This window comes from Martes martes, assembly GCF_963455335.1.
Source record: "Martes martes genome assembly, chromosome: 17".
Taxonomy (NCBI): Eukaryota; Metazoa; Chordata; class Mammalia; order Carnivora; family Mustelidae; genus Martes; species Martes martes.
Window position 1 is genome coordinate 46,006,240 of NC_137905.1, and position 18,924 is coordinate 46,025,163.

The following is an 18,924-nucleotide window of genomic DNA, read 5'->3' on the forward strand; positions in this document are numbered from 1 at the left end:
GAGAGTGCGGGCCCCGCCCCCCGCCTCCAACCGTCACGTGACCTCCCTCGGTCCGCTTCCCTCCGCCCCGCGCTAGCGAGGAGCGCGGCCAATGAGAAACGCACATGCTTAGCCCCCGCCGTCCCGCAGTCCTGCCGAAGTGCGCCTGCGCGCGGCGGGGGCGGCCAGGCGGGGCTCCAGCCTGGAAGGTGCCTGCGGGGCTGGGTCCCGGAGTGGGAGACGTGGAGTGCAGGTACTGTGCGATCTGGGGGCGCGACGCCTCTGCTACCCTTTTCGTGTTGTCCTTCCCTCTGTAATGCATTTCTACCCTTATGTCATCCAGTGTCTCTTTATGTAGCCATCCCTCCCCTTCTGTCGCATCCCGGTTGAAATGTCATCACCCCACTTCTGTCGCCATCACCCTACTTATGTCGCTGTCAACCCCCTTAATTCGCTTCGTTCTAAGCCCCCGTTGCCGCCTTACGTTGAAGCCTTTCCCCCTTTATGCCGCCATCGCCTTATGTCGCCTGCGCCCTTCTTTTGTTGCTATTTTTCCTTTATGGAGTCCTCACTTCTCATAAGTCGTCGTCATACCCCCGTTCACCCGCACACACCTCCTGTCACCAAATCCTTAAATCGCAGTCACTCTTCCCTTACGTCATTTTCACCGTTTATGTCTCCGTTCTCCCGTATCACCTTTGCTCCCGGCAGTCACCGTCCATGCCTTACGCTCCTAGTTTTCCCCATAAGGAGCTACTCTGCCCTCCAGTTGGTTTTTTCCCCTCCATGTCTCGTCATTTTCCCGTGTCACGTCTCTTATTCTCACCACTATATGGGCTACTAGAGCCGGTTTCCTGGGCTGTGCCAGACTCCCAGCTCTACCATGAAACCTCTGGGTAACCTTGACCACCTGATCACCCCTTTGCAATCTCAGCTTCCTCAGCTGTAAATGCACACAAGGACACCTGTGTCCAGGATGGTTGTGAGGATTCTGCCAGTTTATTCTTGTGATGTGTGCAGCTTGACGTGGCGACTTGGGCTAATCATGTTATTAACCATGTCACCCTCATCCTGAGGCAGTCACCTTCATCACGTCTTCGTTGTCACTCCCCCCCACAAGCTGCCCTCTTCATTTCCATGGCGTCTGTATGCTCCCTGTACCATGATACCCTCTGCCATGGCAACCACCCCATGCCACCCCACATCACAGTCTCCATGTCCTCATCTCTGCCACGTCACCCCACCTGAGGGGGTGGGCCATTGGCCATCCCAAACCTTGCTCGGGTAAATACTTCATCCCTATCTCTCTTCCTTGATGGATTGAGTGGTTCCCCCACCTACAAAATGAGAGTCCAGGAGTAGTGGGCGGTGGGGGGGACTAGCTAGTTTAGACCCAGATCCCCTTGACTTCTAGAAGTGGGGGTACAGAGAGATGAGGCAGGTCCCAGCACACCTCAGTCAAACCTCAGCAACCCTGAATGCTTGGGTAGAGAGTTAAGTATCTTACTCACTTTGCCTTAGAGAGGCAGTGTGGACAGTGGTTAGCAATGCGTGTCTGGGAGCTGGAACCCTGGCTCCAACCTTGGTTCTAGGACTTCGTACTTAAAAGAGTTGCATGGCCTCGAGAGGTGGCTTCACCTCCCTGTGCCTCAGTTGCTGTATCTGCAATATGGGAATAAAAACACAAGTTGTTCATTCAATAAATATTTACTAGGCATGTTCTACATGCCCAACACTGTGCTAGGCCTGGGGGACACAGCAATGAACCAAACAGACAGAGATCCCTGGCTTCATGGAATTTACATTCTAGCAGGGGTAAGAGACAACAAGTGAACAGGTAAGTAGATTGTATGGTATGTCAGAAGAGGGTTTGGAATACATGGCAAAGGTTACAGGTTTTTTGTTTTTTTTAAAGATTTTATTTATTTATTTGACAGAGATCACAAGTAGGCAGAGAGAGAGAGAGAGGAAGGGAAGCGGGCTCCCTGCTGAGCATAGGCGCTCATGTGGGGCTCATGTGGGGCTCCATCCCAGGACCCTGGGATCATGACCTGAGCTGAAGCCAGAGGCTTTAACCCACTGAGCCACCCAGGCGCCCCAAGGTTACAGTTTTAAATAAGGTGGTCAGGGAAGGTTTTCTGAGATGATGGTACATTTGAACAAAAGACTTGAAGGAAGGGAGAGAGTGACGTGGCTCTATGGGGAAGAGCATTCTAGGCAGAGAGAACGGCAAATGCAAGGGCCCTGAGGTCGGGGCATGCATTGAATATTTCAGGAATAGCAAGGAAGCCAATGAGGGAGGAGAGGGGTGGAGCGAGGTCAGAGGAGGAAGGGGGCAGATCGGCTGAACTCATGGGCCTTGGAGAAGACTTTGGCTTTACCCTGAATGAGGCAGGAGCCACGGGAGGATTTGGAGGAGAAAAGAGACTTAATCTGATGTGATATGAAACAGCAGCCCAGCTCCAGAACTTCTACCAAGGATGGATTGGCCAGAGCAACCTGGTCAGAAGGAGAGCCAGAGTTGTCTTCTTAAAGCTGCACTCACATATCCTTTATATTTGGAGAAAGCTTCCAACATCCCTCTCAAAGACTGGGAGGAAGAGAAGGAGGAGATGTTGGGAGAGTCTTTGAGAAGCCAATGCCAATGAACCTCTGGGTTTAGGTGCTATGGGGGGCAGGGTGGGGGTGGCTGGCAGCACCAGATCTGCAGATGATAAACAACAGGAGAGGCAGCTGTCTACACCCGGGACCCTGAGGCAGCTCGGGATCAAATCCTGGCTCCACCATTTCCTGACTGTGTCCTTTTGTGCCCATGACTTGACCTCTCTGGGTCTTTAGTTTCCTTATCTGTTACACGGGGCTAAGAAAAGGACCGGTGTGAGTGATTAAATACATAAAGTGCTTCCAGCAGCGCTTGGCTCAGTAAACAAGGAGCTCTGCCCTCTTCTGGGGAGGGAGCAGGGCAAGCAAAAGACATTCTGCCTTATTTTATGTTCATGAGCTGGTTCGACATCACAGTGTCCCGGAACAGAACTGAGTTCTGGGTTCGAATGCTATACCGACAGACTGAAACCGTACAGCCTGAGCAGAGAGCAGAGACTGCCTCATCTGGAAAACAGGGCTAACAATGCTTTGCCCCCCAAGATGTGCGGTGGCGTGGTGTTATTTTTCTGAGCTGAGACATCAACCATTTTCCATTGTGAGGCCGCTCTGCCCCTCGCCTGCTTTATTTTTCCCCAAGGCGCATATTATATGTTTCCCTCATCTATCTATTTTCTTCCCCCCAAAGAATGTCATTTTATTTTTATTTTTATTTTTTTTAAAGATTTTATTTATTTGACAGACAGATCACAAGTAGGCAGAGAGGCAGGCGGAGAGAGAAGGGAGGAAGCAGGCTCCCTGCTGAGCAGAGAGCCCGATGCGGGGCTCAATCCCAGGACGCTGGGATCATGACCCGAGCCAAAGGCAGCGGCTTTAACCCACTGAGCCACCCAGGCGCCCCAAGAATGTCATTTTTAATAGAATTTTGTTTCTGTTTTGTGCTATAGTCCCGGTGTCTACACAGGCTTTACCAGCAAGTAGTCACTGGGCAAATAGTAGTTGAATGAACAGATGAATGACTTGAGCACCCGCCATGTGCTGTCCCTGTGCTGGGTGGTACTGGGCACACAGTGGTGACGGAGACAGCCCCGCGCTGGTGCCCTCATGGGTTTCACAGTCCAGTGGGACAAACAGACTCATCACCAGGCAGTGCCAGCCCGGAGGGCTGGGATTGGGGAAGCGTAAGCAGAAGGGTCAGGGCTGGGCTGGAAAAGCTCAGGGACTGTTGGAACCCAAAGGGGGGATTCTGGACCAGCCCAGCAGTCAGGAAGGGCTTCCTGGGGGAGGGGGCACAGGAGCTGATAGGAACAAGCGACACAAAGAGAAGAGAAAGGTGTGGTGGGCAGGAGCAGCAGCTGTGAGAGTGTGTGGTGGTAAAAGTGTGGTTTCAGTTCAAGGAACCGAAAGCTATTAAATATGGATGGGATCTAAAGGTCGGTGAGATGGTAAACTGAAGAGGTGTTTTTAAGGGGAGATCATTCAGACCTCTGGGAACCACAGTGAGGAGCTGAGACTTTGTCCTGAGGACACCAGAGACTGGTGGGGGACATAGGTTTTTGAACAGGAGAGGAACAAGTTTGTCTCAGATGGAGGGGGGACTAGAAGGGTTGGGTGGAGGTTGGGAGCCTAAGGAGGTGGCAGAAGTGGGGACCCAGGTGGAAGAGGACAGGTCAAGGCCATGGAAGGGAGAAAGAAAAGGGTGTGTGGGAGGGACCCTTAGGAGGTCAAGTGGACAAGTTGTGGAGGGTCCAAGATGAGGCCCAGGGCTCTGGGACAATCATGGAGGGCTTTCTGGAGGAGGTGGCACACAGACCGAGACCTGTGGGATGGATAAGACAGCTATCCTTGAAGTGGGGACCAAGGAGAGGAACAGATTTGGGAGAGATTTTAAGGGGACATGGTAGGTGTGAGGGGCTTGGGAATCCCTGGGGAGAAGCATTGTGAAGGTCATGGGACTTCCAAAGCTGAAGTTCAGGGAACAGATGAGAGCTGGAGACAGCTTTGGGCCCTAGAGGACATGGTAAGAAGTTTACCCTTTGCCCTGAGGGCAGTGGGGAGCCACAGAGGGGTTCTGAGCAGGGATGAAATAGCTTAGATTTTTGAGTTCCAACTCAGAAATATTCACCAATCATGATGTGGTTTCTTTTGTTGTTGTTTCGTTAGGTTTTTTTACCCAATTTAATTGTTCTTCAGACCAAGCATCTTCTCTTCCTATGAAGGGCACCTTCTAGGGGTCCTTTGAAATAAAAGTTCTACTGCTAAAAACCAACCAACCAAAGTCGATAAAACCAGTGCTCTGTTCTGTTTTCTGTGGACTTGAGCTCAGACAACTGATTGTTCAGTTCAAAATGGTTTGCACAATCAATTGAAAATCGGCTCCTTTTAAACACATTTCTGTTTTGAACCATATGGAAGATCCCTATGTAAATGTTTCCTGTGGTGTCCTCTGTGTGGTGCTTCAGCAGCTCTCTCTGATGGTTTGAATCAACCTTAAATTGACCTTGAACTTTACTCTCAGGCCAAAAGGCCATAATCTACCTCCCCATCTGCTCTGGGCTTAGAGCACATGCCGGTTATTACTGTGTATAAAACAAATGTCACTAGGTCTACAGAGACCTCTATGAAAGTCTTTGCTCCAAGGTTTTCACTCTCCTGCTCCCCTTTTTCTGTTTTCAGCAAACATTCATGGAGTGCTTATGATGTGCTGGGCACCAGGGAGTAGAGAAATACACCAAATACAGACTTAGCTTTTTAAGGGACATATAAGTCTGTCTGCGATAAAAGTATGTACACAGTGTTAAGGGACACACAGATCTCACCAGCAAACTTGTTTCGGGGGTTTGCTAGTCTGCCTGTCTGCGTGGATGGCTTCATTGACTCTTCCCAGCAAACGTGAGGTTAATGTACTCGTCTCCCCATTGGTCTGAGGATGAAAGTAAGACTCAGAGAAGGGAGCCTCTACTCACGGCTGAGATCAGAACCCAGGGTGGTAGGAACGCCGAGACCCACCCCCTTAAACCATTCAGAGATCCCTCAGCCTGTGCCCCGCAGATGAGTAGGAGATGATCCCCATTCTATAGCTAGGCCCACAGGGCTCAGAGAAATAAAGCCCCACGCCTGAGGTCACTCAGTAAGAGTGACAGGTGGGATTTGAACTGTGGGTTCCGCGATCTAAAGCACTGCTATAGAGGGAGGGATCACATCTCTGACCCCCAGCCAAGGGGGGGTGTTCAGGGACATGTGACCAGAACATGTCTCAGAAACCCAGTGGGTTTTGCTTCCTCCTTTTCTGTGGGCTGTGGTGTCACACCCCAAGGCAGGCAGGACGTAAGCCAAGGGGCCGGGCATATCCCCGGGGCTGGGAGGGCTGCGCTTGCTGGCAGAGATGCCTCCCACCATCAAAGAAATAGAGAATAGGGACCAGCCTGGGCATTGCCCTGGAACCCGATGGGGGTTCCAGGTTCCTGGGAACGCAGGAGCTAAGCTGAGGGAAATGCCTGCACCTGTCAGCCTGGCTCAATCAGTCCAGCTTTCCGTGTCCACCTTCAATTTCACCTTGCCCTGTGCCCCCAAGGGACCTGGGGACCAGGATGCTGGATACAGAGGCCATAGTCTTTCTGGAAACTGATGTGGAGAAGGGGGCACTCCAGCTAAGAGCCTGGGCCTCATAATTTCATTTCCAAAGAAGTCCTATGTGCATTAAAAAAAAAAAAAAAGTACCTAGAAGCCTACAATGGAAAGCAAGCATCTTGCCTTGGGGAGGGGGGCGGGGGGGAAGGGTGCCTTTCTTTTTTCTTTTTCTTTTCTTTCTTCTTTTTTTTTTTTTTTTTTTTGGCTATCAGGATCCTTAACACAATCACATTTATTGAGAAACTCTTGCGTGTCCATTCTGTATGCTTGATAGATACTAATTCCTTTAGTTCAAAGGAGTCACTTCTCAAATTTTGTATATTCAAAACCCATACACACACACACACACACACACACACACACACACACACATCCCCCATGCAGCCAGAGGGAGCCGGCAGACACCTGTATTAGTTTCCTGTTGCTGCTATAACAAATCACAAACAGGGTGGCTTAAGACAACCTAAATTTATTCTCATGGTACGGGAGGTGGGATGTCCAAAATCAAGGTGTTGGTGGGGTCATATCCCCTCCTGAGGCTCTGGGGGGGATTCCTGCCTCTCCCAAATTCTGGTGGCTCTGCCTCCCTGGTCATGTGGTCTTCTCTGTTTCTTCTCTTCTGTCTCTAAGAGAAACTTGTCATTGGATTTCAAGCCCACCTAGATAACCCAGGATGATATCTTCTCAAAATTCTTTTTTTTTCAAAGATTTTATTTATTTATTTGACAGATTACAAGTAGACAGAGAGACAGGCAGAGAGAGGAAGGGAAGCAGGCTCCCTGCTGAACAGGCTCCCTGCTAACCCTAACCCTAACCCACTGAGCCACCCAGGCGCCCCTCATCTCAAAATTCTTAATATAATTACATCTGCAAAGACCCTTTCTCCAGTGAAGTTCATGTTCACGAGTTCCAGAGATTATGGCCATGTTGGACACCTTTTTTTTGAGGCCACCACTCAACCAACTGCAAAACCCAAGGCAGATCAAGTCTCCGCTCTGCTCGGAACATGTCCTCCTCACTGCAGTCCAGGCAGCCCTGCACACCAGCTCTCTGATGCATCTCTCTTTTTTCCCCCCGCCCACCCCACGACAGACACACGGGCCTCCTTGCTCTTCCCTACCTACATCAGGCACATTCTAGCCTCAGGGCCTTTGCACTGACTGTTCCCTCTGCTTGAAACACTCCTTAAGAAGTCCCTGTAGCTCCTTCCTTCCCCTCCATGAAGTTTTTTTTCTCAGGTATCCCCTTCTCAGCGAGGCTCTCCCAGACTTCCTTAATTTTTTTTAATTGAAGATTTTTTTTTTAATTTATTCACTAGAGAGAGCAAGCGAGAGCACAAGTTGGGGTGTGGGGGGAGGCAGAATGAGAGAGAGAAGCAGACTCCCCACTGAGCAGGGCACCTGACATGGGGCTTGATCCCTGGACCCCAGGATCATGACCTAAGCCAAAGGCAGGCGCTTAACCAACTGAGCCCCCTAGGCACGCCTCGACCTCCTTATTTAAAATTGCAAACAATCCCAACCCCACCCCTACCCCTGCCCTGCTTCTCTATGGCATTTATTACCTTCTAACATATAATTTACTTACCGTCTCATTTTTTGTCTGTCTTTCCTGGTGTCTATTTTGTTCACAACGGTACTTCCAGTGCCTAAAACAACCCCTTGTACACAGATACTAAGCATGTGTAAAATTAACGAACAGCCTTATGAAAAGTAAGTACTATCGTTACCATGCCCATCTTACAGACAGGAAAACTAAGGCACGTTGTCATTTCTCAAGGTCAAACAGTCACATAAGGGCTGCAGCTCTTACTCAAATCAGGCATCTGGTGCAGGACCGCAGGTATTAACAGCCTTGCAATCTATCCAGTCTAAACCGCTTCTCCAGCACAAGTTTTCTTTTTAAACACCTTAGAGGTATTTTGATAAAAATATAACAAGTTAAAGTTCAAAGCATTGTTACTAGACCCATAATCCCTATACAAGTTGGAAGCCAAAAGGTCGCTAACAATTTGAACAAACACCGCCTATCTTCTTCCTATTTTTGGTGTTTTAGTGGGCATCCCATCCCTCCCATCTCCATGCCCTACCTCTCCCTTCGTTTTGCTCATTTTCTCTTCCCTAATTTTACATCACCTGCTGTTCCAACCGCAGATTTTTCTTTGTTTTTAAGTACTCTCTACCCTCAATGTGGGGCTCGGACCCACGACCCCGGAGACCAAGAGTCGCATGCTCTACCGACTGAACCAGCCAGGCGCCCCCCCAACCCTGTATGCTTAAATAAAACATTTCTCACCAAGGCCTTCGCAGGTAAATAAAAGGCAAATGTTTCCTGCCCCGTGCCTCCCCTCCCCCACCTAGCAACCCTGCGGGTCAGCCACCTCTGAGACTTAGCCTCTGCTTCCCCTGCTGACCTCTCAATTCCAAATAACCTTATCTGTTGCCACTTCTTGCTGGATCCACTTGGCCGGTCCGCATTTGTTCCTCTACAGTAAGAGGAGGGGGTCCGGCTCTGCTCTGCCCTTGCCAATCTGGGATCGGACTTTGTGGGGGAAGGGGTTTCCAAATTATCCTTTCAGATCTAGGCTGGATCTTCCGGTGAGGAGAGAACCTAGCTCCCTTTTGGAATTTTCTTTTTTTCGCCCTTCTTTTTTAAAATCACGGTAATGCCTGCGCATGCCGGTGGGACGCGGCGACACCTGTGTTGGCTTTATAATTAATTATTCCTTAACCTGCAGAGATTTTTTTTTGTCTCTGCTTTTCTGTAAGTCGCTTATATCGCACAATTTTAAAAAAGAAAATAGGCGTGCAAAAAAAAGCAGTCCTCATCCACCCCAGATCCCAGTCTCGAGGCAACCACTTCTGACGCTGTTGCTTCTCTCAGTGATCCAAGTCTTTTCTGCATTTATGTGTTGACTTCCTGCGTGGACGGAGGGGAGAGCGTGCCCCCCTTTTTTACTGGGGAAGGTGGGCGTGGAAGAGTTCTTCGGTTCGTTTCTCCAGCGGTGGTCTTAAATCCTTCTGGAGAGATATGAGATGGGAAATGGCAAATCTTGTTTATCCTTCCAGCCAGAGCCTGGACTTCAGAAACCAAATTTTTAAAAAAATCCCTATCAAAATATCAGTTGGCTTTTTTGAAGAAATCAAATACTGTTATCCAAACAGACTCCAACAGAAAACCCACCGTCTCCTTCCGCCACTTTGCTCTTCCCCCCACCCAGTAGCTTGGGTTGTGTCTTCTGCTGATTTTATTCTCTCCATCTAGAAAGCATATCATTCAACCCTGAGCTCTCCATTTTATTTTATAAGGCTTTAAAAAAATTTTTTTGAGTATAGTTGACGTTTCCTTTATACGTTTTTTAACGATTAATTTTATTTATTTATTTTTGACTAGGTAATACATGCCCATGGTACAAAAATTCACAAGGTTTGTAGACAAGAAAGACGTGGGGTTCCTTTTTCTCTTTACCCGAGGTCTCCCTACCCGACACTGGGGCTCTGTGGGGGGGGGGGGGTGGAGGGGTGGCAAAGCCCATACACCAGCCACGTACTCTACCCACCCCGGCCAGGTTGACGCGACCGTATCTGGGGGACCCCGGCCCCCCTTTTCCCTGCGGTGAGCCGAGGCGGCCTGCGCACTGCGCAGACTCCCCGCTGCAGCGGGCGGAGCTCCGTCTGGCCCCGCCCCCTCCTTCCTCCCGCCCCTGCTCAGCCTGTTGGGGCAGTAGCTGGGGCCCCGCGGAGGTAGCAGCTGCCGCCAGCGGGGTAAGGCCGAGTCCCCTCCGGGGTAAGGTGGAGGAAGACGGCTAGGGGGATGGGCTGGGGACTGGTGGTGAGGCCCCGATAGTCGCGGGCTCCCAGCTTGACCTGTCTGGTGGGTACCTGTGGGTGATGGCAGGGCAGCCACCTGGAAAATGCTCCCTGGGTGGTCTCCGGGTGGTGAAAAGCCAGGCAAAGATTTGGGGCTCCGCTGACCCCGTCTACAGTTGTCTTTTGGGGAATGTCTAGATGAGCGCTCGGAGAAGCGAAGATGCTAATGAGCAGCATGAGCGTTAATGAGGAGCAGCGTGGGCGCTCAGGGGGGCAGGGTGGGCAGCATAGACTGATGGGAAGAAAGCTAGACATTAGACCTTGAGGGATTTCGAAATCCCTGCTGACCAGCGGTCAGCTTCCTCCTTTTGGGGTGGCGGGCCCCATGCCAGTGGCCCCCGTGATCGCAGACAAGGAGACCCAGTGGATCCCATGAGCCTAAGACTAATCTAGTTTCCGTGATGTTCCCCTAAGGCCCAGAGCACCCCCACAGTGCCAGCTTTTGTTCCCCACAGTTTGGAGACCCTGACACACCCACTTTCCTGCCTGGTCTCGGCGTGTCCCCCAGCTGCCTGGCAAGATGAAGCCTAAACTGATGTACCAGGAGGTAGGTGGACCTGGGTAGGAGCCCAGTGGGAAGGGCCTGGGTGCATTGGGGGGCAGACACCCCGTCAAGCTGCCCTTTCACCCCCTCTACCATCCCCATCCCCATCCCCCAGCTGAAGGTGCCGGCGGAGGAACCTGCCAGCGAGCTGCCCATGAACGAGATCGAGGCTTGGAAGGCTGCAGAGAAGGTAGGAGCCCACCACCACCCTCTGCCTGTCTCCGGCATGGGCTGGGCTGCCCGCCATGGGCTGGCTCATCGCCGCCTCCTCCTCCTCCCCCCAGAAAGCCCGCTGGGTCCTGCTAGTCCTCATCCTGGCAGTTGTGGGCTTCGGTGCCCTGATGACTCAGCTGTTTCTATGGGAATACGGCGACTTGCACCTCTTTGGACCCAACCAGCGCCCAGCCCCCTGCTATGACCCCTGCGAGTAAGTTGGGGAGGGGGACCGTGGAGGGTGGGGGAGGAGCCTTCTCAAACCTCCCACGAGGACACTTACACACTGGGCAGGGCCTGTACGGAGCCACACCCACTCCCTGTGCCAGTCAGAGGTGATCACAGCTGCCCAAGTGCCCTGTCACAGGGGCTTCCCACCATCCGCAGCCTCTTCCCCCAACACTGTTCCCATGACAGTCGCAGCATCATCTTCTGTCCAGATCTGTGAACAGACAGGCACACACAGACACAGCATTTTCCATCACATTTGTGGACAGACACATACACACACACATACATAGGTGTCTACATACACGTTCTTCCTTCTGTATGTCTGGACAGACAGACGCACAGAGAGTCTTGAATATGGGCACACACAGACAATATCGTCTTCCATCCTCTGTGGGCAGACACAGCTTCCAGCCGGTTGTCTCTGGCCCCCTGTGGCTGATACCACCCTCCCTCACCCCCCAGAGCAGTGCTGGTAGAGAGCATTCCCGAAGGCCTGGACTTCCCCAATGCCTCCACGGGCAACCCCTCCACCAGCCAGGCCTGGCTGGGCCTGCTCGCCAGTGCTCACAGCACTCTGGACATCGCCTCCTTCTACTGGACCCTCACCAACAACGACACCCACACTCAGGAGCCCTCTGCCCAGCAGGTACCTGGTAACCTGGGCCCTGGCTGGTGGGGGGGGGTGTGAGGGAGTGAAGAGGGCACCCCGGCAGCCTGGAACATGGGTGGGCACATCTCACACAGCGAGTGGGACTCAAGTGATTGAAAGCAACTGTCTTCACATGGTCCCCTGGACCGGAGGCGTTTGTCACGGTCATCTGGAAGCCTCTAAATGTCAGGTTGTGGGTTTGCCTACAAGGGATTAGGCTGACTGATGTCACTCCCCCACAAGCTGCCCCAAACCCTGTCGTCCAAAGAAATGGAAGGAGCAGAGTGAATAACAGCCCAGCATCAAGCCAGCCTGCCACCGCCCAGCTGTGTGACCTTGGGCAGGTCGCCTCACCCCCTCAGCCCTCAGTTTCCTGATCTGTAGAATGGGGCCAATACATAGCAGTTGTCCTTCTGAGAAGAAAACAGGCCCATCTGTGCAGATCCCCACGCAGCATCTGACATGTCAGAGCATTCGCTTTATATCCTCATTACAGTGTATAGGCACACTTTTAAAAAAACAGAAAACTAATCTCTTCCTTGCAAAACACACTGAATTTGTCCCTCGTTTTATCTTCCCCCCCCCATCTCTTTTTGTTAGAAGTGGGGTTAACATTTAGTAAAACTGTGGGTCTCCCTGAGCACTGCCTAAAAAAAAATAATAATTATAGAAGTAAAAATGACAGGAGCGCCCACTCCCTGCTGGGTCCCACTGGAGTGACTCAAAGCACCAAGCATGGCCATAGGGAACCAGTGAGTGAGTTCAAATCCCACGTTGCCCCTGAGTTCTCCAGGGCCCCATTTTCTCCTCCGCACCTTGGGGATTATACTCAGCCCTGCCCCATCCATGAGAGTGGTGAGAAATCGGTGAGTTCAGAGGAGTAGGGGCTTAGCATGGGGCCGGGTCACAGGAGGAGGCAGGGAACCCTTGGCTGTTACTGGCCTCATCAAGCCTCAGCTGTACCTTCCCGGCCCCTCTGGCCTGTGCCATGCCTCCCAATATCCTGCAAGTTGCTTGAAGGCCCCTGCAGTGCCGGGCATTGATGCTTCCAAGGCAGGATCTTGGGAAGGTCCCTGGCAGAACAGGAGTGTCCGGGAGACCCTGGCAGGGCCCAGAGCCCCAGTAATTAAAAGAGATGAAAGGTTTTAAGAGCCTGTAAAGCCATCCCTCAGCGTGCTGGTGAGTGGAAAACCTGTTCCCTCCTGATTGCAAATTGGGACCTAATAGGGAAACAGCCTCTTTGGGGTAGGGGGGCTAGCTGGGATTAGAGAGCTGGCTGGCCCAGCCCCTCAGAAGCTATCCTCTCTCTGCAGGGTGAGGAGGTCCTCCGGCAGCTACAGACCCTGGCCCCTCAAGGTGTGAAGGTCCGCATTACCGTGAGCAAGCCCAATGGGCCCCAGCCACAGGCCGACCTGCAGGCACTGCTGCAAAGTGGTGAGCTGGGCGGGGCACTTGGTGGGGGAGGCTGGGAGGCGGGGCTCGACCCCTGGGCCGGTCCTGATGCGCTGTTTGTCCCAGGTGCCCAGGTGCGCATGGTGGATATGCAGAAGCTGACCCATGGCGTCCTGCACACCAAGTTCTGGGTGGTGGACCAGACCCACTTCTATATCGGCAGTGCCAACATGGACTGGCGCTCCCTGACCCAGGTCTGCCTGCACCCTGCCCAGCTGCCTTCCATGACGGCTCCCTGCCCCACGGGGCCCCCAGCCTCCACCCGCACCCCTCTTCAATCCCAGAGTCTTCTCTGGCCAGTCTCTGAGGTGGCTTCCTTCCTCCCTCCCGCATGGGCTGGCTCATTGCCACCCCCCCAACCCAGAAAGCCCGTTGGGTCCTGCTAGTCCTCATCCTGGCAGTTGGGGGCTTCGGTGCCCTAATGACTCAGCTGTTTCTATGGGAATACGGCGAATACAGCGACTTGCTTCTCTTTGGGGTGCTTCCCCCCAAATCCAGCCCTCCCCTGCTCTTAGAAGCCTGGGGTTTGCTCTGATCCCTGCTGACAGCTGCCGGCCCCACTGCAAGGCATTCAAGGCCCTGTCCACTGATTGGTCCTTCATTATTCAGTTCCTTGAGTGCCTGCTCTAAGCCCAAGCCTGTCCCGGGGGATGCTGAGGACATGGTGGTAAGCGATGGGAATTGCCAGTCCAGTGTGGTGACGGGCTGGTCACCAGGCGGTGGCCACCCAGAGGGTCAGGGCCAGGATGGGGGACCCAGGCCAGAGTATTAGGGAAGGTCTTCCAAAGGCAGTAACAACTCATAGGACACTTGAAGCAGAATTGGCACAAGACAGGAAAGAAGGTATAGCTTAGGCAGTGATCGTTTATAGACTCAGCAAATATTTCCCAAGCCTCTAATCTAACCAGCTCTTGTGAGGAGATGCTGAAGACAGAGCCATGGCTAAGACATCCCCAGTGCCTGCCTTCCTGGTCCAGTGTCACCAGAGACAGACATGAGGGAAACTTTCCCAAGGGAACGTGAAAGCCCAGAGGAATGCCTGACACAGGTGGGGCAGTCCAGAGAGGCTTCCTGGAGGAGGAGGCTGTCAGCCGAGACCTAAGAATGAGTAGGAGCTTGTTCTGTGGAGGGTAGAAGAAACAGCATATGCAAAGGTTCAGGAAACCTGGCTCTTTAGAATAACCAAATGACTTTCATCAAAAGTTGGCAAGACTTTAGCCTCGAGTCAAGTTCATGCCCGTCCCAGGACTCAGTTCCGGTGGTGGTGGCAGGGGATGGGGGGACGGGGGACTGAGGGACAGATAAGATAGGGGAGGGTTGAGGGGCCAGGGACAGGAAGGGGGGCGGGAGGCTGTAGGTGTTTGTGTCACCCATGGGCGCCAGGCCACCACCCCAAGGCTCAGCACCGCCCTCCCGCAGGTCAAGGAGCTAGGAGTGGTCATGTACAACTGCAGCTGCCTAGCTCGGGACCTGACCAAGATCTTTGAGGCCTACTGGTACCTGGGCCAGGCGGGCAGCTCCATCCCAGCCACCTGGCCCCGGCCCTATGACACCCGCTACAATCAGGAGACCCCAATGGAGATCTGTCTCAATGGAACCCCTGCTCTGGCCTACCTGGCGGTGAGTCTTTAGGGGGAGGGGCTGGGCCCCTCACGGTCTCTGTCCAGCCCCACCCAGTGATGGGGGAAGGGGGGGCGGGAAGAGGGTCCCGACCCCTCACTTCTGTTCAGTCTGCTTGGTCTGGGACCAAGGCTATGTCCCAACCTCCGCAAGCCTCAGTGTCCTCTCCATGGTGGCTGTCATAATTATCTGCAACCTTTAGGGCTAATGGGGAAGTCCAGCTGGGGTTTATGCACACTGAGCCCCTAGGGGAGCCCTGCGCTATCGAGCAGTCCAGTATAGCTACATTCGGTTCTTTGCCCTTACAAGTCAGTTGAAATTAAACATTGCTCAAAGTTCGGTTGCGGAATTGCACAGACCCACGTTTCAGGTGCTGGGTAGGCCCAGGGAGCAAACGGCTGCCATGTTGAATGGTGCAGCCATAGAATGTTTCTGCCACCGTGGAACGTTCTCTTGCCAGTGGCAGATACTGAGCTCTGGGAGCAAGGCACTGCTGTTTGCAGCTCTTGATATCGCCCCCGCTTGGGGTGGCCCGTCTGGGTCCCCTTCCGTCCCCTTCCATGCCAGTCACCTGGCCAACCCCAGAGTCATTGGGGAGGGCCCCAGAAAGGCCTAGACACAGGGACACGTGGTTCATTGGGGTCCTTTGCTCCATTGGTCTCGCACAGAAGGCTAAGGGTTCCCCCACGGCCACTTCCCCTTCAGAGCTTGAGTTTGCTCCATCTGTCACGAGGAGGGAGGGAAGCGGGTAAAGGGCCTGGTGTCGAATGGCACATGAGGAGTGTCATCTGTGTGGGCTGTGAGCAAGTCAGGGACACGGATGATTACAGGAGAAGTCCTTAAACCTGAACATGCCTCAGAACCATGAGGAGGGCTGGTTAAAACCCAGATTCCTGAGCCCCACCCCTGCACCCTGGTTCAGTAGGCGGTATGCAGCGAAGCCCAAGAATTTGCAAATCTAACAAGTTCCAGATGATGCTGTTGCTGCTGGACCAGAGCCCTTATGTCTAGAACCCCTGTGTTAGAGCAAACATTCTGGAACCAGGCAGCCTGGGTGCAAATCCTGGCCCCATTTGTCAGCTGTGTGACCTTAGGCAAGCCACTAACCCTCTCTGAGCCTCAGCAACCTGCCTGTAAATGGCAATTACTCCTCCCCTTCACGGAGGTTGTAGGATTCAGCGAGACCCACAGGACCAGCTTGAGACAAACTGTGCGTTCGTAGGGTCCGCGATGACGGCACCCTTAGCAGGCACGTGTCTTGACTGTCCCCTCACCCCCCAGAGTGCGCCCCCACCACTGTGTCCCAGTGGTCGCACCCCGGATCTGAAGGCCCTGCTCAACGTAGTGGACAATGCCCGGAGTTTTATCTACGTCGCAGTCATGAACTACCTGCCGACCATGGAGTTCTCCCACCCACACAGGTACAGCGGCCTCACGGATGGGGCTCGGGGCAGGGACCCACCATGAGCAGGAGAGGGAGTGACCAGGCCAAAAAGCAGGCAGGACCAAGGCAAAGGGACAGATGGTGGGAAGCCACAGGGAGAGGCAGAGGAGACAGGGAGAGGGGGTCTAAACCCTTGAGACAGAAAGTGGGGACAGAGAAAAGGCTGAGAATCCTGGGGTTGGGGGCGGGGCCGGGGGGTATGGGCTGGAGACAGGATGAGTGGCTTGGGGGCAGGACTGGGAGCCAGGAGTAGGGCGGTGCCTAGAAGCTAGAGCAGACTCCCTGAATCTCAGGGGAAGGCCTTAAGTAAAGCTGCCCTCTAAATCCTCCACCCCTGTCCCCAAGGTTCTGGCCTGCCATCGACGACGGGCTGCGGCGGGCTGCCTATGAGCGGGGCGTCAAGGTTCGCCTGCTGATCAGCTGCTGGGGACACTCTGAGCCGTCCATGCGGGCCTTCCTGCTCTCCCTGGCTGCCCTGCGTGACAACCACACCCACTCCGATGTCCAGGTGGTAAGCACCCACCGCACACGCAGCCCCCAGCCCTAGTGCCGGACAATACTGAAGGCGCAGTTCTCGTGGGGCTCACCTGTCACCTGACAGGGCTGACCCTGAGGGATGGGGCCGTGCCATGACAGGGAGATCCCGAGTCGGGCCAGGATGGTGGGGCCCAAGGAGAGGGGGCAGGGCCCTGACGGAGGTGGCATCGTGCTCAGAATAGGGGGACCCAGAGGAAGCCTCTACCCCAGCCTGGGGGAGGGGGTCGAAGAGGACTTTCTGGGAAAGGGGACATCTGAGGCGAGACCTAAGGGACAGATAGGAGCCACGCGAGAAGGAATGACAAGGGAGGCAGCTGGGTCTTCCCTTTCAGCGGGTGTTACTGATACCCCAGCCCAGACCCCGGGGCTTCTGCACCCCCACCCTGCAGCTCATGCTCCTTCCTTTTCTGCCTGCCCCTTCAGAAACTCTTCGTGGTCCCCGCGGATGAGAGCCAGGCCCGAATCCCGTACGCCCGCGTCAACCACAATAAGTACATGGTGACCGAACGGGCCACCTATATCGGTGAGTGTCCCAAGCGCCCCCAGGGGGACAGGAGGGGAAGCGGAGCACAGCTTTGGGCTTTGACTCTCTGACCGCCCCCCCATCCCCACCATCACCCCCACCCCAGGAACCTCCAACTGGTCTGGCAGCTACTTCACTGAGACGGCGGGCACCTCGCTGCTGGTGACGCAGAATGGGCGGGGCGGCCTGAGGAGCCAGCTGGAGGCGGTTTTCCTGAGGGACTGGGACTCCCCATACAGCCATGACCTTGACACCTCAGCCGACAGTGTGGGCAATGCCTGTCGCCTGCTGTGAGGCCCTGGTCTGGCAGACAGGCCAAGGCCTGCACGGCCCCTGCGGACCCAGATGTCCTGGGTCCTGGCCCCTGTCCCCATGCCCCTGCTTCTGTGTGCCCCATCGTGGCTCCACTGGCTCTCTCCCCTGCTCTCCCACCTCTATCTCCGTCCCTGCTGGCCTGATGCTGCGGCCCTGGGACCCAGCCCAGCTGGGGGAGGGATCAGCCCCCAAAGAAATGGGGGTGCATGCTGGGCCTGGCCCCCTGGCCCACCCCCCTTTCCAGGGCAAAGAGGGCTCCAGGTTATAATAAGAAGTAAATAACTTGTCTGTACAGCCCGTGCCGGACCTGAGTGATGTGAAGTGGGGCGTCGGGGTAGGGCACAGCCGGCATGCCCCTCTCTTGGAGACCTGGTGTTGGCAGAAACCTCGGTGTATTACCAGCGTGGTTTGGCAGGTCCTGAGCCCACAGCACGTGCTGGGCCCTTAGCATGGATTTGGCATGCGCAGAGCACACAGCATGGGGCTGGCGTGTGCTGAGCCCCGAGTGTGCGATGCCCACGAGCCAGTATGTGCTGAGCATGTAGCGCGTGACCACACGGCCTGGCGTGAGCTGAGCCTCACACAGCCAGCACAGGGTAGCGAGCACTACACACTTGGCACGTTCCCAGATGGGGACGCACCGGACCATCACCAGCTCCCAAGAGTGGCCTCGCAGATCCAAACACCTCAGGGTGCACCAAGCATAAACTGATGGCCACCAAGGGAATTTACACTTAGCCATGACCCAAGTAGCAGTGTGGACGTGCCAAGCCTATACATGTGGCAAGGGCAGGTCAACAGATGAGACCTTGGCATTTGGCAAGCTCGGATTGGCACCTGCTGAACACCGGGAACGTTCTGAGGACGGATCCTCACGTGCCAAATGCTTAGCATATTCAGGGGATGGGTCAGCCTGTCCCTCACAGTGCGATGGGAGCCTAGCCTCCATCCTGAGCCAGGGGCCGACAGGGCGCAGCATCAGAGAGCAGGGCCCTGGGCGGCCAACCTGAACCCCACCCCAGTTCCAGTCCAGGCCTCAGGCGGGGCTGCTGAACAGTTCTTTATTGAAATGGGCAAGGGCAGCAGGGCCGAGGGCATGCTCAGGGCCAGCGGGGGCAGCCCCCTTCCTGTGTCCCTTTGGCCCTGGGTGGGAGGGGGAGGCGACGGGCCAGACCCCAAGGCCCTCCTGTGTTCGGGGGGTATGTGCTGGCATGCACCATGGGCGAGGGTATTGGGGATTTCTGGATAACTATCTTTCTGTAAGAATAATTTGTGGGTTCAGGAAATGGCTTCTCAGGAGGGGATGCCAGCCCCACT

The 18,924-nt window shown here is 54.3% G+C and overlaps 1 protein-coding gene across 5 annotated transcripts; it reads left to right on the forward strand.

Annotated features, from left to right (window-relative positions):
• Positions 1–122: 122 nt before the first annotated feature.
• On the forward strand, positions 123–17,899 carry PLD3 (phospholipase D family member 3). Of its 5 annotated transcripts, XM_080828948.1 has the most exons (14): positions 146–232; positions 8,383–8,519; positions 9,604–9,636; positions 10,535–10,626; positions 10,739–10,813; positions 10,908–11,050; positions 11,530–11,713; positions 13,030–13,150; positions 13,235–13,362; positions 14,588–14,788; positions 16,070–16,209; positions 16,578–16,743; positions 17,193–17,292; positions 17,399–17,899. In XM_080828948.1, exons 4-14 carry the CDS (start codon positions 10,600–10,602, stop codon positions 17,584–17,586), a joined length of 1,473 nt encoding a protein of 490 aa, XP_080685074.1. In that variant the 5' UTR covers positions 146–232; positions 8,383–8,519; positions 9,604–9,636; positions 10,535–10,599; the 3' UTR covers positions 17,587–17,899. The 5 variants fall into 5 exon arrangements, with proteins under 5 accessions (XP_080685075.1, XP_080685074.1, XP_080685076.1 ...); XM_080828949.1 differs by lacking the exon at positions 8,383–8,519 and having other exon boundaries at positions 123–232; XM_080828950.1 differs by lacking the exon at positions 9,604–9,636.
• Positions 17,900–18,924: the final 1,025 nt, after the last annotated feature.

What these genes read in the sequence shown, in the direction of transcription:
- PLD3 (XM_080828949.1), top strand. Translation starts at nt 10,600, where the DNA reads ATGAAGCCTAAACTGATGTACCAGGAG. An exon ending in CTTGGAAGGCTGCAGAGAAG is followed by an intron (nt 10,814 to 10,907) that starts GTAGGAGCCCAC and finishes TCCTCCCCCCAG; the next exon opens with AAAGCCCGCTGGGTCCTGCT. An exon ending in ACTGGCGCTCCCTGACCCAG is followed by an intron (nt 13,363 to 14,587) that starts GTCTGCCTGCAC and finishes GCCCTCCCGCAG; the next exon opens with GTCAAGGAGCTAGGAGTGGT.